Source organism: Triturus cristatus, chromosome 6 (assembly GCF_964204655.1).
Source record: "Triturus cristatus chromosome 6, aTriCri1.1, whole genome shotgun sequence".
In the NCBI taxonomy this organism is placed as follows: Eukaryota; Metazoa; Chordata; class Amphibia; order Caudata; family Salamandridae; genus Triturus; species Triturus cristatus.
The window spans coordinates 1351863475-1351887509 of NC_140589.1; the positions used below are offsets into that span (position 1 = coordinate 1351863475).

General features: G+C 41.7%; 1 protein-coding gene across 4 annotated transcripts in view; it reads right to left on the reverse strand.

Moving 5' to 3' along the window:
- Nucleotides 1-24035, reverse strand: part of SANBR (SANT and BTB domain regulator of CSR) — a 285399-nt gene that overhangs the window by 144906 nt on the left and 116458 nt on the right. For all 4 annotated transcript variants that reach the window (XM_085612351.1, XM_085612350.1, XM_085612352.1 and 1 more), the window contains one exon: nt 3502-3647. In XM_085612351.1, the coding sequence (XP_085468477.1) occupies nt 3502-3647 (146 nt within the window). The remainder of the gene's footprint in view (nt 1-3501; nt 3648-24035) is intronic.

A 24035-nucleotide genomic window follows, 5' to 3' on the forward strand; every position in this document is an offset into this window, starting at 1 on the left:
CACTGGTAAGGCCCCCCCCCCCCCAGGTTATGGTCCTGTAGGCACAGCAACCTGTTGGGAAAAATTAAACACTACATATCACCACAAGTACTTTATACCAACTGTCAAGCACAGTGGGTGAGAAGTGATGAGTTGAGCCTGCCTTGAAGCAGCAGGGTCTGCATGTCTCACAGTGTAGCTCACCCCTGAATTTCTGTCTATGCTAGTGCATTCTAGAGGAAAATAGGAGACCACTTGTCTGAGAACGAAAGTTTAGCTGATGGTAGGTCATGCAACAGGACCACTGTCGAACATACCAGCAACTCTACAACTTAATGGCAGAAAGAAAGAATCAGAATTTTGGATTGGCCAAGTCAAAGTCCAGACCGAATCTCCATTGAGATGCTGTGGCAGACCTAAAGAGAGTTGAGCGAGGCTAAACAGTTTGCATGCAGGTATGGGCCAGAATTTGTTCCAGGTGATTTGTGAGACTGGGAAACTCTTCGAGGAAACATTTACTTCAAGTCAGTGCTACTAAAAGGGGTCACACACAAATCACAGAGCGCACTTTTTCACACAAGGCTACTGAATGCTCACCAATTTGTTTTGTTTAATAATGAGAAAGTGAAATGTTTGACTGTTGTTGGTCTCATGAGGCCAAATCTATCACGCATAAGACTTTGTGAGGTCAAGATAATAGTAAGAAATCCCCATATCTGTAAAACCATACAATATTAAGAGTCTTACTTCCTTTTTCACATCAATGAGTGGGCAAGGGACTGAGTAGCCTGGTGTGGCTTGCCGCAATTTGGTGGGCAGACCAAAGCTCTACATATGATCACAGGTGTTGTCACAAAAGAACATGTGGAAATGCCATTTCCTTGCGGATATTGGTTTCATTGACAGTTATTTATTGGATCAGAGTCACATTTTGTTTTTAAAAGGCTGAAGGAACTACCTGGCATTTGAGAAATAAAAATAAATGGTAGACTGTCTTTCACTGGTTCTTACTCTCAAAGTTAAGCATGTGTCTGGATGTCACAGCTGAAGAGAAGCCTGGTAGGGCACATACGCCCGGATTATGATGTCGGTTGGAGTTACAATAAAAGTCAATGATCTACTAATGCCTTTCAAGAGGGAACAAAAATACCATACAAGAAATATGATTCTAAAATCATCTGATTCAAAGGTTTATAAGCATATGAGCAACATAATCACATAGTAGAGATGCAAGATAAATCTAATAAAGCTTAGGTTTAAAGGTAAAACAATCTAATCTTAAGGAGTAAACACCAACAGACTGTACAGAGCAGTGGATGCAGAGTAGGACCTCAGCCGGCAATGAAGATCATAGATTTTGCTCTTTAAATTTAATGCTGATGATATAAACAAACCTTATTCCTCATTCTTATTAGCTAGGAATTCTATGAAAGCTATAATTTGGCTTCTAATGACTTAATACAGCGAGCAGTTTAAGGATTTGGAAGTGGCCTGGTGGGTGAAAAACAATGGATTGTAATGTGGTCCGAGTGATCAACAGTGGCTGAGGTTAATCATACCATTCACCAGCTTGTTGTTTGTTAATAATTTAGATATCAAGAATCCTAGGCTTCAGGGATGTTTGAACTTTTCCAACTGGGCTCAAAATTCTACCCAAGGTTAGGACTGGGACTTGAAGAGCTTTTAAACCCTTTTCTAGTCTTTGCATTAAGGTAGAAACAACAATTCACAAACACATTACCATTTTCAAGAGTTTTTAGAGCGCTGACAAATGAAAAACACTGATGAAAATTGTATAAAACGAACACTGTTAGAAAATGCATTTTAGGCCCCTCCCTTCCATTTCTACCAAAGTCATCCTGCTGAAATTACAAATATAAGAGACTCAGAGGAGCCTGCAGACTGTTTACTAGAAGCGTTTGCCAAAAATAGAAAATGTTTTGCCGTTATAAAAGATTTAGGCCCATGGAATCAATAGCACTGGGATTTTTTCACTTAGCACCCCGTAGGAATCGAAAATGTGTCTATCAAGACGTATTTATCAGCATGCAGTAGAAGACTGATGCTGCAGTGTATTTTAAAGATCCATTAAGCCAGGCCATTATGGAGAGTCTATAAAGGAAATGCGATTTAAATCACAGACCTACTCCAGCATGGGCATTTTTCAAAATAGCAAGAGCTCCTTTTGAGCCAAAGTTCAATATTGCTGTTCGATACCTCGTTAGCAGAATTTGCTGCATATTAACAATAGCTAAATTCTCATAATTTAACCAAGAACCTACTACTAAGTCAGAACAAAATACTTGAAACGCAAAGGACAATGTGCGTGCTGTTGTATCTTCTATCAAAGATAACACTGATTCTGGCACAGTAAGGTCAGATGGACTTAACCTGCATTTGCTTTTCTCCTGCTTTGCTCCATGTCACATGCAACGTGAGAAAAGGAGCCTTTTCTTTAGAGTCTACGTGCTCGTCTGACGTTTGAGAAGCAGAAACCTGGAGATCAGGTCATAATGTTTGTACATTAGCTGTTGCAACTCATCTGTGGTGGGAGTGTAGAAGGACACTTCAATAATTCAAAAGGGTGAAGAGGTTTCTCCACAGGGAAAATTATTTCCCCAATAAATGGGGAAAAAAAGAAAATGTAAGCATGAATGCACTTTTGTGTTAACTTATTTCCTCATGTAACAAACACCTGTTACATTTTCATATGCAGAAATAGTTGCACATTTGAGTAATAATGGATATCTAATTTCTGGAGTATGTCTATAATTCTGAATGAATTACCTAGAAGTCAGACATTTACTCAAAATATAGAAATATCTTCCAAGAGCACAGATCTGAACTCTACAGAACATTTAGTTAAAATATTGCCCTTCGCGTCAACTACTGCACTGGCTCATGCACATCTATGAAAGATTATGCCCGAGTAGAAAAAGCTTAAAAGCTAAAAAATGGTTACCCGGTGCCAGACCCTTGCTGTGTCTCTTTACAAAAGAAAATCAATAACATGCATATAGTTTTCATTATCATACAATGAAAACTACAAAGTAGAATAAACAATACCAAAACAGTTTGCAACTCAAAACGTCTAGGCAGACGTTTCTTCAAAATGAAAAGCCTGCAAAATCAAGTAATTTTGTTCTAGCCTATTTAAATACACTGAACCCAATATTTTATAAAAATGTAAAAAGCTCTCAAAATTCAGTATCAAATTTTAGAGGGGACACAAATGTATTTTGCAGATTATTTCTGAAAAAGTATGGTACAGAAATGACCAAATTTGAAATGACATTTATTTTTCCTGCACAGATATTTCACCTTTGCACCTTTAGATTCTTGCACATGAGTATGACAACCAACCCACATCTGTGATCTAATTAAATGGGCAATCCTAAATGGCTGCTATCAGCTACAGAGGCACGTGTGAGCTAGCTGTGTGAAAACCAGTGAACCAACAAGACAGTGTTAAATTTAGTAAAAGTGCAGAAAACATGTACAGATATAGTATTGTAGTCTCACCTACTCTGGTCTTTTGCGAAAGGCACAACAACCACATCTCTGTGCTGCAACAGATCGTTCAGTACTTTAGTTTCAGGACATTGCTGGAATTCTCCATCGTCACCACCCTCAGGTACACATATCACGTGATCTCTCATTTTACAACCCTGCCATGAAAAAAGAACCAGCATTACAGGGATACCTTCATGCAGTTTAGCTACTGTCAATTGCACCTTACTATGACGCTGGCTGGTAAAGAGTCAGAATATCAAGTAGGAAATATCGACTTGCACTAAGATCGAGTGCAAAATATCGAGATACATAAATATTGAAAGCAACAAAGGAACAGTCAACCTATACAAAAACTCCCCTGGTTTTGTGATGCACCTCCCTCCTTGTATAATCGCCCTTAAAAACTTTTTTTTCCCGAACCAAACACAGAGCCTTATGCTCACACTGTGTGCAACTCTACTGCCCCAGCCGTTCCTCTAGGGGCGGTTAGCATATCCAAAAATACGCTTTTATCAACTGTAGGTTGCACCACCTTACAAAAGAGTCCATAGAGAAGTAAATATACGAATGTCCGTCCAGTGTTGAGAAAAATCAAAAGTGCTTTAGTCTTCTTTATAATGATGACAATTGTACAGCAAACAGCCAACGCGTTTCGCTCTATAACAAGAACTTCATCAGGGCTGTAAAACATTATAACAAACACTACTATAATCCACTTTAGTGAAATATATATTACTAAACATGTAATTTATTAAAATACATACAATTAATACCATAGCATAAAAACAGGAGAGCCTGATTTGCCTGTAGAATTTTTAACAAGGCTCTCAATTTTGACCTTAAGACCTCACAGAAAGTTACAATTTATTAAGAACATTTTTGACAGCATTCATTTTCGTTGTCTTTTTAATCATTTTCAAAAAGCCCCATTCCTACTTAACATGGTCACTAATAGTTACTGATTTTATACCTACTGTATAACCATTGTGTTACTGTCCATAAGTTCAATTCAATTCATTTCCGGAGAAGCAAAATTTATACATTGTATCCCCATTGTTAAAGCAAAAGAGTCAGCATCTACACATTTTTGGAAAGCATTTCCCATGTTCTCTACTAGAATAAGACCAATGATCCGAATCTAAATTCCATCATTAATCACTTTACAAGTTTAGAACCAAAAACGTCATTCATTACAGCAATGTTACACCTACCAAGTCTATTTGATGTCTAATTGGGTGTGCAATAATCGCTCTCCTTTAGTTTTAAAATATGTGCAACATGATGAAATTCCCGTATACGGGATATCGACTTTGGCGGATGGTTAAATATTAGAATCGCCCGTCGAACGACTTTGAATATAAACATAATGGAAGTGTTGCGAATTTTTCTATTAGTGGGGACACGTATTTGGTAACTATTTAAAGTCGTTTCAATTACGAATTTAGCAATGGTTACCCCAAATTCTGGGTTACATATAACAAATGACGCAAAATGAAGCCGGTCGCTTTACATTGCACAATTGCATCGCAGGCACATTTTGTACCTATTTTAACTTGCTTTTACTACGAACCAAATATTGGAATTTTTTACTTTATGGTTATATATTGTATTTCATGTAAAACGAGGTTGGTCGCCTAATGCTGTACTATTGCATTACAGGCACATCAGCCATTTATATACTTTTTCTTCCGAGTCAGATTTGGGCCGGATATAGTTCTTTCAATAGGTAAGACGATGCTTTCTTTATTAGATATACGTATGGGCAGAAAGAGCTGAGATAGGTATATGGGTCGTATTAGTATGATCAAAGGATTGGAGATTTATGTCATGACTGGCCTGCTGAAAGCGTGACGCGACGTATTTATCTTTTCTTATGAAAAGTTTGAACTCTTGTACAAATAATGTTCCTATGGCCCTGACAATCTTACTATTGTTTGTATCATTCTTTTTTAATATCCTGCAGGCATAACTGGACTTATTTAGTCTTTGCCTGCTGTTATTTTTTAGGAAAAGCGACAGGCCATGGTGATTGATCAGTGGAGTACACTAGATACTGTTCATTTTGGTCAAAAATTCGAGACATCAAATAGACTTGGTAGGTGTGACATTGCTGTAATGAATGACGTTTTTGGTGCAAAACTTGTAAAGGGATAAATGATGGAATTTAGATTCGGATCATTGGTCTTATTCTAGTAGAGAACATGGGGAATGCTTTCCAAAAACGTGTAGATGCTGACTCTTTTGCTTTAACAATGGGGATACAATGTATAAATGTTGCTTCTCCGGAAATTAATTGAATTGAACTTATGGACTGTTACACAATGGTTATACAGTAGGTCTAAAATCAGTAACTATTAGTGACAATGTTAAGTAGGAATGGGGCTTTTTGAAAATGATAAAAAAGACAACAAAAAATGAATGCTGTCAAAAATTTTCCTAATAAATTGTAATTTTCTGTGAGGTCTTAAGGTCAAATTTGAGAGCAATTCTATAGGCAAATCAGGCTCTCGTGTTTTTATGCTATGGTATTAATTGTATGTATTTTAATAAATTACATGTTTAGTAATATGAATTTCACTATAGTGGATTATAGTAGTGTTTTTTTAAAATGTTTTACAGCCCAGATGAAGTTCTTGGTATAGAACGAAACGCGTTGGCTGTTTGCTGTACAATTGTCATCATTATAAAGAAGAATAAAGAACTTTTGATTTTTCACAACACTGGACAGACATTCGTATATTTACTTCTCTATGGACTCTCTTGCAAGATGGTGCAACCTACAGTAGATACAAGCATACATGAATATTGACTGCAAGAGTATCATAGTCAAGAATATTGAGTTTCGGGTAAGAAATATCGGTTTCTAAAATATCGAAGTTATTAATATCGTTTGCAGAAATATAGTTGTAAAAAATATCATTTTTTTAGTTAGTGTTATGTATTTTAGTAACTATTTTACATATATGTGCTCTATTTTTTCTGTACAAGTATTACATTTGTTGTTTAATATATATGTCACATTTTTAAAAGTTATTAATTTTATTTTAATTAAATTTTGCATTTTAGTTCCGTAGCAGGTTGTGGGTTTATAGGGGAATAGGGTGGGAAGTAATCTAATTAGAATCAATTGAATATTAATTTTTATTAGTATTTATTTTTGATTTTATAGTGTTAATTCTGGGAATGAATTTATAATTAATTAATTATTAATTGGCTGTACATATTTATTGATTAATTCATTGGTAAATATGTTAATTGTGTCTTTTTTAGGAGCGGGTTGTGGGTTTATAGGGGAATAAGGTGGGAAGTAACAATTATAATTTATTAATATTTTGTATTAATATTTAATATATTATATTGTTAATTGTGGGGATTCATGTATTAATTAATTATTAATTGGTTAATTAATATTAATTAATTGGTAATTATGTTAATTGTGTTATTTTTTACGACCATGTTGTGGAGTGATAGGGGAGTAGGGTGGGAAGTAATTTAATTTTAATACATTTATTAATATTTTTATTTTATAGTGTTAATTGTGTGAATTCATTTATTAATAATCATTCATATTTTGCTTAATTGTTAATTAATTGTTAATTAAGTTAATTATGTCAAGTTTTACGAAATTGGTGGTGGCATTTATAGGGGAATATGGTGGGAGGTAATTTATTTATAATTATTTGTTAATGTTAATTAATTAAATATTTAAATATGCCAATTGTATAATAATATTGATGTGTGAGTTGCAGGGTTTATAGTGGTAAATGGTGGGAAGTATTTTTTTTAAATTAATTAATGATTTGTTGTTAATTGATATTAATTTATTAATGTAAAATTAGTTATGGAAATTGTGTCAATATTTTTAGGCGTGTCTTTTGGTGTTTATTGCGGTAAAAGGAGCAAAGTAATTAAGGTTTAAATGAATCAATCATTACTTGATCATTAATGATCATTTATTAATGGATACATATTTTTGAGAATTGTTAGTTTTTATTTTATTTGGGATTTAGGTACTATAGCTGTAACGCTTGGTTTCTACATTAATTTTTACATTTTTCAATGTGTTAAAATTATTAATATTGGTTTAATTGATAATTGTGTTACTTAAGGAGGTACACTTTTGTTTAATTTAGATGTGAACTGTAAATTGTGTGGTGTTATAGGGTAGGAAAATAAATATTACATTAATGTAAATGTTATTTTTTGGATTAAGATTCATTTCTATTACAAAATATGTATTTGTTTGTAAATAGTTAAATTAAAACAATGAATATTTTTATGTCAATTTTTGATTTTTGCTACATTTAAGTATTTTTACATGTTTTGTTAATTTTTATATTTTTATGTGTTTTGTTTTGGGGTTTTTCATTCTATTTTGTATTGTAGTTGATATTTTGTTTGTTTTTAAATTTGAATTTTGTTCTTTGGGAATAGTAATTTTTACCCTTCCGCTATCCAACACTTTGCCTACTGTTGCACTTGCAGGCGTGGGAATAGTAATTTTCTCTCCTCTGCTACCCAACACTTTCCCTACTGTTGCACTCATTGGAGTGGGAATAGTAAATTAATATCCTCCGCTATCCAACACTTTCCCTACTGTGATGTCATGAGTGATGTCACTGACCATGTCATGAGTGATGTAATATGTGACTTCATCAGCAGTGCATTGCGGGCGCGCGAGTTATAGTTAGCTGAACTAACTATAACAGGGGAATTTCAATGGTTTTGTACGAGGGAAAAGTCCAGCTAACTATAACGACCCCTGAAACCTATGGTTTTTTCAGTAAATTTCTAAGGTTTTTTAAATGCTAATTCCTAACTATAACGTGCCTGAAACCTATGGTTTTTTCAGTGAATTTCAAAGGTTTTTTAAATGCTAATTTCTAACTATGCCTACAGAGATAGGACATGTGAAGAAAGAAGAAAAAACGCACAGAAAGAAAAAAAAGAAGTGCAGAAAGAAGCAACAAAAGTTCTCAAAGACAAAGAAAAGTGCAGGAAGAAGGATAACGTGCAGAAAGAACAAACAGAAGAGCAGAAAGAAGCCTTGTTGCAAAATCATCCTGTACCCTCAACTTTTTCAGACGGATACTGGTGGTAACTGAGTCTAACTAACCAGTCCTAGAGCCAGTGCTATGTTAAAAGACACTCAGAATACAGTGAAAACACCTACATACACTAGGGAACACTATGCGTTGGGGTCCCCCTGTGATCAGCATGAACTCCTCTGTAAGCCCCTAGTATATAATAGGGCAGGGGATTAAAACTACCTCTTAAAAAGCGCCACAGGGCGTGTTTGCAAACGTCACCTCAGGCCCCGTCCCCTCACTTCCCCACTGTGTAAACACGCCCTGTGGCCGTTTTAAGTTGGGAGATTAAGTTCATTTGAATCCTGAGGGTCCCTAGGGTCCAACTAGACCACTAGGTACCTCCAGTAAGCGCCACAGAGCTGCGTTGCAGAGAGATGTAAAAAGGGGCACGGCCTAGACCACCTCTCTGCTAGTTGGCCCCCAGGGTCCCTCAGGATTGAAAGGGAATTATTTCCCCAACTTAAAACGTGCCACAGGGCTTGTTTGCACATGTTAACTCAGGCCCCGCCCACTCCCTGCACCACTGTGTAAACATGCCCTGTGGCCGTTATTTAAGTTGGGAGATTAAGTCCCCTTGAATCCTGAGGATCCTTAGGGGCAAAATAGCCCACTAGGTACGTCAAGTAAGCACCATTGCAGAGAGGTGTAAAAAGGGGCATGGCCTGCACCACCTCTCTACAACGCAGAGCAGTGGCACTTACTGGAAGCACCTGGTGGGCTAGTTGGCCCCCAGGGTCCCTCAGGATTGAAAGGGAATTATTTCCCCAACTTAAAACGCGCCACAGGGCGTGTTTGCACACGTCACCTCATGCCCCGTCCCCTCCCTTCACCACTGTGTAAACGCGCCCTGTGGCCATTCTAAGTTGAATCCCCTTGAATCCTAAGGGTCCCTAGGGTCAAACTAGCCCACTAGGTACCTCCAGTAAGCGCCACAGAGCTGCGTTGCCTAGAGGTGTAAAAAGGGGCGAGGCCTCAGAACACCTGTCTACAACGCAGCTCCCTGGTGCACACTGGAGATACCGGTTGGGCTAGTTGGCCCTCAGGGACCCTCAGTATTGAAGGGGAATTAATTCCCCAACTTACAACTGGCCAGGGGGTGCGTTTGCAGAGTGCTGCAAGGAGGGGGCGTGGCCTCCAGCGCGATGCCGGTCTTTTATTCATTTTATTTTTTTAAGGAGGGCTGTGTGGCCCCCCTTCTTTTTCTAATTTACTGGCCCTGGGGACCCCATCCCCCAGGGCCTGCACCCTAATTTTTTTTGTTGAAATTGTTGAAAAAAAATTAATTTGGCCCTCCCAAGGCCTTAATCGGCCCCGGGAATCCCAACCCCCGGGTCATGGCCTTTTTTTAAATTTAAATTCTTTAGGAGGGGGCTGCGTTGCCCCCCTCCTCAGGCCACTTATGGCTCCGGGGACCCCATCCCCCGGGGCCGGCCTTTGTTTTTTATTATTTTAAAAATATATATATTTAGAGAAACACCTAGGACATGCTGGACAAACCGTATGTACCTATCACCATGACGATTTGCGTGATATTCATTAAAAGGCGACTATGCATAGAATGAATCCACATGGAATGTATTTACATCGCTATTGAAGCTCTGACGTGTCTGACGCCCTACCGTGCCTAATCCCGGCGCCCCCGCCGGTGGGTACTCTCCAAGTAGACACCCTTGTCGTTTATTTATACAAACATGGGTAGCTTTTGACGGGCACATTTAATATACACGCACACCAAGCCATTCAAAGGGGATTCGACAAAAAATTCGACCAAACTATGGAAGAAACCCCCCTCACGGTTAATAAAAGACACATCCACCGCCGGATGCGTAATACTTTTTATTTTACTCTCTGGAAAGGAGACGAACCTCACTTGAGAGTCACAGCGTGCTCCTGGCTGAGCCCAATGCTGTGTTACACCCACCAGTGCCCGCCGATTGCCTCACACCTCTGTGTTGTATTCCACCAGCTAGTGCGTATGCTATGACACTCTCTAGCTCATGTGCACTGTAACACCACCCCGTGAATGTGTCATGCCACACTTGCCTTCGCACGGGTTATATTGCCCCATCTAACGTGCCTTCCTCGATGTGTATGTTATAACGCACAGCGCTATGCCATACATATTACAATCTGGGATCGATATCTTTGTCACAGTGCATATGCAACGTTACACTCCCCAGCACATATTTTATATTACAACTTTAGAGACTAGTTAGGTTACACAACACTGCCCTGTGCATATTACACTCCAAGGATCATATCGCATAGCACGCGCTAGTGCCTGTGCTATCTCGCGCTCTCCAATGAGTCTGTAATTGCGCACAATGTATTGCATATTATATTTCACGCCCCGGTTCATCTTATATCACACTTTTTGGTGCATAGTTTATACCATATACTACATCTAGTTTTCATTTTCAATTGTGCTCTCAGGACTATGTTCTATATAACACTGCGTCCACCTACTCTTTTCACGGGCAATACATTTTGCGATGGGGGTGGAGGGTCAGGGGGTGTTTCTGCCAAGTGAGCCCGGAGTCACAGTCACAAACGTCCTCTTCTTCCTGAATAAAAGTGAGATTATGCTGCTTACTTGTTCATATTTTAAGTAGTTCGCACAGACACACATTTTAAAAACAATAAAGTTCCTAAAACCCACCTTCTCTGAACAGTTAGCTTGCTGCCCCATCCACCTCCTCCCTATCCTCTGTTGTCTGAATCCATGGACTAGCCTCCTCCCTCCTGCCATGCATGGTCTGATGTGCTGCCACTGCCCTCCATTTAGCCTGATGTACCAGTCCACTCCTCCTGCCCTCCATTGCCCAATTATATGGCCCATCATTGACCTCCTGCTTAGCCTCTGTGCTTAGCTTGCTGCCCCTATTCTCCTTCCCCCTGCCCTCCGATGTCTTTGTGCATGCCCCTGCTCCATCCTTTTTGCCCACTATGTTCCATGGACCTGCCACTCCTATCTACTCCGAGTGTTCTGTTGAGCTGCCACTCCCCTCCCACCTGTCTAGCATTGTCAGATGACTGTAACCTGTCCCTGCCACCTCCACCCTGCCTGTCCACATGCCATGCCCCTATCCCCTTCCTCCTGTCCTCCATGGTCCATTTTACTGCCACACCCTTCTGCCCTCCCTTATCTGTTGTGCTGCAACTGCTCCTCCTGCCTGCACCGTGCGGTCTGTTGTGAGGCCCCTTCCCCTGAACTCTGTCTGTGCCCAGGTCCTGACCCTCCCTTCTATCCTCCATGGTCCTTTGTGCATGCCCCTGCACCCTCCTTCTTGCCCATCATAGCCATTGTGCTGCCACTAACCCTCCCGCTTGCCATGCATGGTCTTCTGTGCTGCCATGGCCCCTCCCACCTTCCCTGTATGGTCAGCTAGCTTCCCCCAACCCCCTCCCACCTTCCCTCCATGGTCTGTGTGTATGCCATCATAGTCTCACTGTTGCTCTCCATGGTGTGTCTTGTTTCTAGTGCCCATCCTGCCTGACCTCCATGGTCATCTTGCTGCTCCTGCCCTGCCCCCTTAACCCCAGCCCTCTGTTTCCATGTGCAGACCCCTATTCCCTCCCTCCTGGCTTGTCTGTTCCATTGTAATGCCCCTGATCCGTCCCTCCTGCCCTTTATGGTCTGTTATGCTGCAGCTTTCTCTCCTGTCTGTCCATTATGGTCAGCTAGCTACCATTGCCTCTTTCCCATCTGTTCTCTGTTGTCCATGTGCATGGTCCTGTCCCCTCCCTATTGCTTTCTATGGATTGTTGTGCTGCACTCCCGTCCCGCATGCGCTGTATGGTGTATTGTGCTGCTGCAAACCCTGATGCCTGCCCTGTAGGGTCAGTTTGGTGCACCTCTCCATGTCCCTCCTGTCTTCTGTTAATCGAGACCAAGTCCCTACCCCAATACCTCCTGCCTACCATGATTCAATGTACCATACTTGCGAACATTTTGAACTTGGTAAGAGGGAGATCTTGAAAAAAAACTGGGGTATTGATTTTCCCCTTTGAGTTACATTGAAAAAGAGGAGATCGTAGACAGGAGACAGATCAAATAAAGCCCATTTGAGCTTAAAAACATTGGACGTTTCCTGGCTGAAACAGGTCTGTTGGCATGTATGGTTGTACTACCACTGCCCTTCCTGCCTGCCCAGTGTGGTCAAATTGTTGCCTCTGCACTCTCCTACCTGCCTTCAATTTTCAGAGTCCGTGCCCCTGGCCTCTGCCTCTCAACAGTATCCCAATGAACAACTAGATTGCTAACATTCTATATTTATTACAAAAGTGTGGAATGCCTGACGTCATCTTGATGTAATCTAAACTGTAATACCTAGAGTATTTCCTTTAGAAATTACATATATGAGAGGGTCTTATTTGCATCAAAATTATGGTTAGTGCTCTAAAAAACTAAAATGAGGACATATTTTCTGAGTTTTAAAATAGCGACAAAGAACTTTTAAATTATTTGTAATCTTTATGTTTTTTTATCCAGTTGACCACTTGATTAAATGTTGCACCTTGGCAAGAGGATGTGGTGTTACTTCCAGAGCTGCAGACTTTGCAACTGGGGAACCAGGTTGGAGTTTCTGCTTCAGCTCAACATTCTGTGATTGTGGTCAAATCACTTAATCTCCCCATGTCAACAACCAAAATGAATTTGATCTTGTGTGATGTAACCAATGCTCATGTAAAGCATTCCAATACCTGACAAGTCTGCACTATATAAAACTGCAAATACACAAAAAATAAGTGTTTTGCACACTTCTGTCATTGGGCTACATGTGGGCTACATCTGGGTGATATTTGGGCTGCATTTAGGCTCTTTTGTGTCTGGTGGCCATCTTGGGAGATTTATTTGTTATGAAGTTTCCTAATTTCCTCATTTACTGCAGTCTCCTCAGTAGGAAATACTTTCAGTTTTTTACTTGGTTCCATCAAGAAGGCATTCAGATGTGTCACACATTTGCCAGAAATTCTGAATGTTAGCACTCTAGTTGCTCATTAGATCACTGTAGTAAAGCTACTGCTCACCAGGGAAGTCTGCTGCTGGTATTCAAAGTGCATGTTTCAGTCTGCATGTCAGAATTTTTTTATGACATAGAAGAGGATTTGAGAAGTCAAAATGTGCCCTAATTTTCCTTTCTGCAGCACTAATCATAATTTCTATGGCAAAATGAATCGCCTCATTGTGTTCCTTTGTAAATTAAATGTTTTAAGTGTTACCACTTTTTTCCATTCAAGATGGCTTCAGGTGTGTCATACTTTTGTCATAAGTAAGACTGTTAGCGCCCTAGTTGTTCGTTAGAACACTCTGGGACATTCTGTCATTGGGCTATACTTGGGCTACATCTGGGTGATATTTGGGCTACATTTGGGCTCTTTTGTCTCTGGTGGCCATTTTGGGAGATTAATTTGTTATGATGTTTCCTAATTTGCTCATTTACTACAGTCTCCTCAGTAGGAAATACTTTCAGTTTTTTACTTTGATTCCATCAAGAAGGCATTCAGATGTGTCACAAATTTGCCATAAATTCAGAATGTTAGCACTCTAGTTGCTTATTAGATCACTGTAGCAAAGCTACTGCTCACCAGGGAAGTCTGCTGCTGGTATTGAAAGTGCATGTTTCAGTCTGCATGTCAGAATTGTTTAATGAAATAGAAGAGGATTTGAGAAGTCACTCCAAATGTGCACTAATTTTTCTTTCTGCAGCACTAATCATACTTTCTATGGCAAAATGAACCCCCTCATTTTGTTCCTTTTTAAATTAAATGTTTTAAGAATTACCACTTTATTCCAACCAAGATGGCTTCAGGTGTGCCATACGTTTGTCATAAGTAGGACTATTAGCGCTCTAGTTGTTCTTTAGAACACTCTGGGAAGCTGCAGTAGAACACAAAGTAATCAACTGACAGTCTCTGCCCTTGTTGGATGTACATGTTTTACTGACAATGTCAGACTTCATTCTCACATGACTGAGAAAGATAATGTGAATTTACAGAAAATATGCTCTCAGTTAGCTTATAGATCACCTTCCAAACCTCTGTGGGAAAAGCATGAAAAAATAGTTCTCTCAAACATGATTCATGATATCACAGCAGAAGGCTTTTTCACATGGTAAAATCACCTTAGAACACACCACAATTCCTAAAATGAGTATGGTACCATCAACAAATGATTTATAATGTAACTAAAGTCTTAAAACCTTCTATTAACTTCAATGCTTTTTAATGAGGTGCTATCATGTATATTGGTCCCAAGATGGCTGCCAACACTTCTTGGATGAAGTGCTGACAGCCAATCAGATCTCACGATGAGATGTGTGGTTAGGCTCCGCCCAGATAGATATGTGATTTTACTTTTGATTTTCTCAGGAACTACTGAACGGATTTAAACCATTTAAGCAAAAGGCACATGCCTGACCTGAGGACTACCTCTTTGCCAAATTTGAAGTAATTCTGTTCTTCTGTACCTTCGACTAAAGGTCCTATGGGAAAATGCATGGGGAAAACGCGTTTGGGACCCCCCTTTTTTCTCAGCCCCCGCTTGACAAATCACCCCGAGACTTTCAGGGTAGGAGCTGAGCGGAGCGCCCCATTAGTTTTGAAAATTTTACTAAGATAAGTCAACCGGCGCCAAAGTTATTCAAAATAGAATTTTCAGATTTCCTATGGGAACTCGGTCCTAACTATATACTGGCAGTCGCCAGTTGAATGAATGAATGAATGAATATATATATATATATATATATATATATATATATATATATATATATATATATATATATATATATATATATATATATATATATATATATATATATATATATATATATATATATATATATATATATATATATATATATATTTTTTTTTTTTTTTAGCCAAATAATGCTCCTTCCGGACGCGAGGGACCCGAGAGAGGTGGCGCATATGCCGGTAAATGTCTCCAAGCAGTTCCAAATCAATGCGCTCTCAGAAATCAGAGTACTCCAGTTCAGTCAATTCCAACAAGGGATGTTTAATTTTACAACGCGTTTCAGCTCGTTGCAAAGCCTTGTTCACGTAAAATTAGTACACATAGCGTGGTGATTGATAAAGTTTACAATAATGAACACTGATGAGGGACAAAAACAAAGTACTCCTTGTGAATTTACCACTCCAACATGTCTGCCATACTTTCTGACATTGCAGTAGGTACTTTCTTTTTGTCCCTCATCAGTGTTCATTATTGTAAACTTTATCAATCACCACGCTATGTGTACTAATTTTACGTGAACAAGGCTTTGCAACGAGCTGAAACGCGTTGTAAGATTAAACATCCCTTGTTGGAATTGACTGAACTGGAGTACTCCGATTTCTGAGAGCGCATTGATTTGGAACTGCTTGGAGACACATAATCTACTGGCGGTCGCCAGTAGATAGTTATAGTTAGGATCGTGTTTCGATAGGAAATCTCAAAATTCTATTTTGAATAACTTTGGCGCCGGTTGACGAATCGTCGCGAAATTTTCTAAACAAATGGGGCGCTCCGCTCAGCTCCTACCCTGAGAGTCTCGGGGTGATTAGTCAAGCGGGGGCCGAGAAAAAAGGGGGGTCCCAAAACGCGTTTTCCCCATGCATTTTTACATAGGACCTTTAGTCGAAGGTACAGCCCGAACGGCTGAACAGAATTACTTCAAATTTGGCAAAGAGGTAGTCCTCAGGTCACGCATGTGCCTTTTGCAGGTCTGGTGTCAATCTGTTCAGTATTTCCTGAGAAAATAGCATTTTAAAGCATATAAATAGCTATACGTGCGCACCGTGCGCGCACGGTGCCGTGCTCGAGCGTAATTCTGATTGGTTGTTAGATGTCGGTAAACATTCGAATCGGTCGAAATCAGGAAGTGTCGGCCGCCATTTTGTCTCTCGCACTGAAAAGGAAAGGGGGAAAAAGGTGGAAAACATGAAAAGGGGGCAGGGAAGAGAGTTCCTGACCCCCTAGCCTTTGTCAGGGAGTCACAGAAGGACCCTCAAGGGGAAAAAAAACTTTTTTTTTTTTAAATCGCGGGGTGGGCCCAAAGCAGGCACACGGTGCGCGAAACGTGAAAAACCTTGAAGAAAAAAAATAATTAATAAATACATAACTTAGCATTTAAAAAAACGTACAAATTCACTTAAAAAACCATAGGTTTCACACACGTTATAGTTAGGAATTAGCATTTAAAAAACCTTGCAAATTCACTTAAAAAACCATAGGTTTCACACAGGTTATAGTTAGGTGGATATTTCACTCGTAAAAAACCAATGAAATTCCCCCGTTATAGTTAGTTCAGATAACTATAACTCGCACGACCGCCACTCTATCACAAGAGTGATGTCATGAGTGATTCCACTGACCATGTCATGAGTGATGTGACGTCATGAGCAGTGGATTGCGGGCGCGCGAGTTATAGTTATCTGAACTAACTATAACGGGGGAATTTCATTGGTTTTTTACGAGATATATATATATATCACGAGTTTTCCTCCGCTGCTTTCAAACACGCGGCTCTCCTGAAGAGATGGACACGGACCCAAGTTTTTTGTGCAAAAGTGAATATCCTTTATTCCTCTGTCGCCATTACGCGTTTCGGCTCGCCTGAGCCTTGATCACATGACAGTGGCCTGAGAGAGATAGCTTGTTTTTAAAGTGAAAGTGCGAGTATAATCGTGACCACGTGATAAGCCTACCACGATAATATCGTCATAGACATAAACAACAAGAGCAGCGTACATTTGTAAAGAGACGGGTAAAGTCACATAAAATATATACTTTGCATAAATCTCAGTAAAATACCTTGTGCATGCTCACGTTGTGTACTGTATTTATACATTGTCACTATTGTTTTCTATTACTCGTGTCACAATCATTATAAAATCAACAACAATAAAATTAAGACAATTGTTCTTGAAAAAGTGCTTGAGTGTTTAGTGCAATGTGTGCGCGAAAGAGCCAAGAATATGTGCTGCGCTTTCGTGATACGTACAACAATTCAGTAGGGTTATATTGTTCGTTAAATTATCAAGAAATATTTGATGTTTGTTAATACATTTAACTTGTTTTAGGTCTATTTGTAAAGTATAACAATTATAAGTAATTAATGTAAAAATAAATTAAACATGCATATATATATATATATATATATATATATATATATATATTACCTACTGGCGGTCGCCAGTAGGTAGTTATAGTTAGGACCCTGTTTCCATAGGAAATCCGCAACATTCTATTTGGAATAACTTTGGCGCCGGTCGACGAATCCTCGCGAAATTTTCAAAATAGGTGGGGCGCTACGCTCCGCTCCTACCCTGAAAGTCTCGGGGGGATTCGTCAAGCGGGGGCTGAGAAAAAAGGGGGGTCCCAAAACGCGTTTTCCCCATGCATTTTTCCATAGGACCTTTAGACACAGCTACAGCCCGAACGGCCGAACAGAGTTACTTGAAATTTGGCAGAGAGGTAGTCCTCAGGTCAAGGAAGTGCCTTTTGTAGGTCTGGTGTAAATCTGTTCAGTAGATCCTGAGAGAATAGCATTTAAATCAATATATATATCTGAGCCAGCTTACGGTGCGCTTACCGTGCGCTTACGGTAAGCTTACCGTACGCGTACGGTGACGTGCGCGAGCGCGATTCTGATTGGCTGTTAGATCTTAGTAAACATTCGAATCGGTCGAAACCAGGAAGTGTCGGCCGCCATTTTCTGTCTCGCACTCTGAGGGGAGTGGAGGAAAAGCAAACTCGGAAAACAATAAAAGAGGCTTGCTAGACAGCTCCCAACCACCCAGTCATGTTTATGGTGTCCTCAAAGAACCCACAAAGGCAAAAATTTAATTTTGTATATTTTCGAAAAATCGCCGATTACGCTTACCGTACGCGTACGGTAAAAAATAAATAAAAAAAAAAACAATATCCACGTTCTCCCCACCCCCTGTGCAAAAGGTGCCCGAAGGGCACCTTTTGTGCATGGCATAATTTAATAAAGACCAATAAATAGATAACCTTTAACAACGATGCGCCTAATACGGCCTCCGTTGGCGGACGGTGCGCGAAGCGCATCGTGCGTACATGGCCCATGTAGCGTAGCGCACCGCGTGCCCACCCTGCGTGCACGGCACTAACTGCGTAAAGTGGGCGCGCACGCCACGAACGGCGTAAAGTAACTTAGCATTTAAAAAACCTTGCAAATTCACTGAAAAAACCATAGGTTTCACACACGTTATAGTTAGTAATTAGCAATTAAAAAACCTTGCAAATTCACTGAAAAAACCATAGGTTTCACACAAGTTATAGTTAGCGGACATTTTACTGATAAAAAACCATTGAAATTCCCCCGTTATAGTTAGTGCAGGCAACTATAACTCACACGACCGCAATCCTCTGCTGATGACATATGTGTCTTTATGAAAAAAAAATATTTGTAATATATGTATAGCTAAAAATTTATGGAAGAAGACATGGGTAAATAAGTGTCTAAATACAGTATTAGCATCAGCAGAGGATTGCGGTCGCGTGAGTTATAGTTGCCTGCACTAACTATTACGGGGGAATTTCAATGGTTTTTTATCAGTAAAATGTCCGCTAACTATAACTTGTGTGAAACCTATGGTTTTTTCAGTGAATATATATATACATATTACATTTAATATATGCATGTTTAATTTATTTTTACATTAATTACTTATAATTGTTATACTTTACAAATAAACCTAAAACAAGTTAAATGTATTATTTAATTTAACATTATTTATAATACATATAAAAACAATATTTTGTACTTCGATATTTTTAACAACGATTTTTTTTTCTCCAATATTTTTGCACTTACCATTATGAAGATAGGAGGTTGATATTTTTGACAACGATATTTATGTCCCGATATTTCTGTAGGTCGTAATTACTGGGTTTTTTTGTTGTTTTTTTAGCAGAGTTTTATATTGCGCGAACTTGACGCGAATCTAGTTAGGTATCAGAGCGCTTTACATAGCACCAGTTACGTTACATTAGGACACACATTCATTCTTTGTTAGGCACGGGGAGATGAAGTGATTTGCCCAGAATCACAGGATGTTCAGCGTAATTACCGAGACTCTAACCCAGTTCCCCAGGTCCGATGTCGAGCGCCCTAGCCGTTAGGCCAACTCCTCACCCCTCACTGTTGTCGATATTCGGTCAGTGATCCACGCTGGCCGAAATGGAGTCCTTATAAATATATCAGAATTCTTGGAACCTATTAGTGGTGACGAAATCACGACGTGTTATCTAATCAAAAATACTGCTTCCTTAATACATGTAGTACTTCGTGATGAGCAGGTGTCACTCTCAACGAGTTTTTGTCCGAAAACAAAAAGCAATGCAGGTAATACTGCATATTTAGGTTTTATAAATGAATAGAACTTACAATGAACGGCAAGGCATCAGTCTTTCACCGTAGTGAGGTACGTCTGAACCTTCCTCATACCAATTTGGTTGATCATACCAACACAGACTGTGGCTGGAATTTCATTCTGAAACCTAAATGTCAGTTTCAAACTATCTGAGCATCATCAATGAAAACGTCACCATTCTCTTAAAATACATCTATGCAGACGTTGAACTATCTACATGCCCACTGGAGATGTTGAAAAAAAATATCCATCGAAGGTCACCTGGTCTGACTGCTTTAACACACCCAAGTGCCAAGTAAATGAATTTACCAAGGATATTGAGCATGCCTTTGAATTTCTTGATATTCTGTAGGCCTGAAGTACAAGTTACTTACCTTCAGTAACTATGTATCTGGTAGAGACGATTCTAGCCGCAGATTCCTTAACATAGAATTATCCCCGGGTATGAGAGTGGATCCGGAATTTTTTTTGCCACAGCATCCCTGCGTGCCAGGGGCAGCACCACGTGACTCCGCCCTGACGTTGTCCGCGGACGTGACGTCAGCGAAGGCACATAAGCCTCACCCCGGCGCGCTGACGTCAGTTTTCTTCTGAGAACTTTTCTGCACCACAACACGGAGCCATCACAAACAAAACTGTGATAGTATGGGAACAGTGTGCGAAAAAAGCAGTGAAACAGAAAGGGAAGAAGCGAATGGGGAGGAACAGCACCATGATGGACAGTGCCAAGCACTGTGGTACTGAAAGTCATGGAAGGAAAAGAGCAGAGCACCGCTCTGAAAAGCAACCCTGCAAAGCGAAGGCGATATCCTCCCTGGAGACAGAAAAAAACATGTGAAAAATGTTGTGGCAGACGACAAAGTCTGCAACCATAATCTAAAACAGTGAAGGGCAACAAGTCCGGAACAGATGAGTAACAACAAATCACCCCAAGACAACACCATTAAGGAGTGTCGCATCCCTTGTAAAGAGCTAAGGGCTGCGGCGCAGCCAAGAGACCTCAACCCAGAGGACTTCAGAGGAGTCAGAAACCCCAAGCAATGAAAAAGAAGGGAGAAGATTATGAGTAGACCTCACACTGGAATAACCAGGGTGTAGGGATGCATAAGTACACATGAACCTACCGTCCAATTACCAGGAAAGAAGGAGCGGAACAAATAAACAGAACAAGACAGCACCCGCAGAAGACAAAGCCACCCAGAGGGAGGAGAGTGCAGAAGACCAAGCTGAAGGGCCCTCGCAGAACGGGGAGGAAGGGCGGGTCGTGAAGGAATCTGCGGCTAGAATCGTCATTACCAGATACACCGTTACCGAAGGTAAGTAACTTGTACAGCTGATAGAGACTACTAGCCGCAAATTCCTTAACGTAGAATAGATACCCTAGCCATACCCAGAGGGGAGGAGTAACTGTGAGAGAACCTCACCAGCTTGGAAGAACACAGGGCCCCAACAGAGGATGTGTCAGGGGAACAGGAAGGATGGCCCAGCCCCCACCAAGCAAAAGTAAGCAAGATCAAGGAGAAGGGAAGGCCAGGATACCACAAGTCTACCCGAGGGGCAAAGGGCGTCCGCCAGAAAACCCGGAGGGACAGACGGCACCAAGCGAGTACCAAAGGAAGAAAAGAACCACCACAAAATCCAAGGAGAAGATGTGGTACGGAGGCAGAGCCCGCCTCAGGAGGACACAGACAGCGAAGGGGACAGCTGAACGGGTATCAGCCCCGAGGCAGAGGACATGACAGGAACGGCCCTACAGCCGATAAGCACATACGTGAGAAGGAAGACACAGCCACGCAAAGCTCCAGCAAAGCAAGGGACAGGAGCACACTGGTACATGCCGAGGACCACGAAGGTGGACCATAACTACCAGGCGTGCACATCAGGCAGCTGGTAAGTACTAAAAAGGAGTGTGTCCAGAACAAGCCGAGCGCAAGACGAAGGCAGAGGCAAGGGAACCCCAGAACAAGCCCCAGAGAAGGACCGTCCCAGTGGCACAACCCGGCCCATGAAGAGAAGTGGGACCGGCCAGAAGATAAAGAGGAGAAGAACCCCCCAAGAAGCAGCCGGGGGCGGGGGGTACGAAGCGATCCCCGTGAAGCGAGAAATATGTAGCACAGACCCAAAGCCGTCAACCAGAACACAGGAGAACACCTGGATATCCTAGCCCCCTGGAACACAAGGCAGAGGACCAGGCTGAAACGTCGAATAGTAAGGTGGAAACACCAAGACACAACGCCATGACAAAAGTCAGGCTGGCGATCCAGAGGCTGAAGAGGGAAGGCAAAACGCACAGAAGCAGATATCCCGCAGGAACAAAAGGCAAAATGTACAACAGGCAAGCCCTGTAGAAGAAGGATAGAAACACCATTGGATACTGGGCAGAACAGAACCTGGAGCAGAGCAAGCTGCGCTAAGGCGGAAGAAAAAAGGGAGACCGCACCAAGTGGTATACAGTGATGCCAGGAAACGCGAGGAACCCGAGAAGGTATCCACACCCGCCCAGCTTAGAACAGAGCTATACAATATCCTACAAGTACCCCACCTAGGGTATGGCACGTCCCCAGACAAAACAGGGGAACACCTCTTAGGGAAACCCACAGCAGAGGTCAAGAACATAAAAGACTTATGGGTATCACGACAGGCGGCTTACCAATCAGCCAAAAAATACACAGATGGTCCAACCTGAGGACCTATACGGGTTCACCAACAGCTAAAAACCATACACCACAAAAGTTGAAGGGCTGTACCAGCAGCCAAAAGAACAGAGGGGCCAACGTAAGGACCCTGAAGGCATTCCAAGCCACACAGCACACAGACGGGCCAACCGAAACACTAGGCCGATAGAGAAAAGTGAGATAAACGCCTCCCATAAGACACCTGAGGACCGACAAGCCGAAGCTTACGGAGGGGGAGGAGGACGGAGCCCCGCAAGGAGCCGTTGAATAGCGGAGTCCGCATGGGTGTTAAATAAAAGAATCCCATCAAAAGGCAGGTCAACAAGATGCTCCCAAACATTCTCCGGAAAGAGGCTATCCCGCAACCAAGCATGGCGGCGGAGGACCACAGAACTTGCCATAGCACGGGCGAGAGAATCAGAGACATCCAAGGCCGAACGGTGAATATATGCAGCTAACTCCCGACCATCCAGCACATGGTGCCGCAGATCAGCGCAGGCACCTTCGTGGGAGGTGCGAGACAGAAGGGACTCCGTGGAATCCCATATGTCGGAGGTAGCCCTGGCCAACACACAAAATGTGTTGAGCGCGCGCAGAGCAGCACTAGTGGAAGCAAAAATGCTATGCCCCAGGAGTCCAACCACCGGGCCTCCCACGACGGAGGGAGCAACACTGAAGGCAAGGAAGGAAAAGCAGTCTGCAGAACAGGGGCCTGGGCAGAGGGGTGGGAAAAAAGGCAGACTCGATCGTGCGGAGCAGGACGGTGGCGGAGCGGCTGAGGCACCGGATTCCCCGTAGCAGGACGCCCCCATGCCCCCAGAAGAGAGTTGTGGAGCGAAGCCTCAAATGGAAGAAGCGGCTCCCCTCCACCAGAGCCCTGGTGGAGCACCTCCAACAAGTGGTCCGTTGGGAGTGGGGCGACCGGGTTGTCCAGTTGCAAAATGCCAGTGGCCGTGGAGATGGCCCGGACAAAGGCAACACCCGCCTCCGTAGGGTGTCGTGGGGGAGAGCGCAACTCTTACGTACGCGAAGGCTGCAAACTAAGCCGCCCGTCCCCGTGCCCCGCTGGAGGATGAAACGGCCAGCCCCTGTAGGATGGAAGACCCATGGACAAGTGAGGGGCCTGAGCGGTCTCCGGAGAAGGCAGAGAAGCCGGTGGGGCAATCAACTGCAAGGGGCAGAAGAGAGGGTCCGAGGGCCGGAGACGGAGTAGAATCTGCCCTAGAAGCTGCCGGGGAAAAGGCAACTATGCGGCGTCCAGTCTCCGGTGAAGAGGAGACAAGGAGACTACCATCCTCCGGAGAGAGGAAGGAACATCCGGAGAAGAGTAGCCGATCAGACGTCGAGACGGCGCCGGGGAGTCCACCATAGGCAC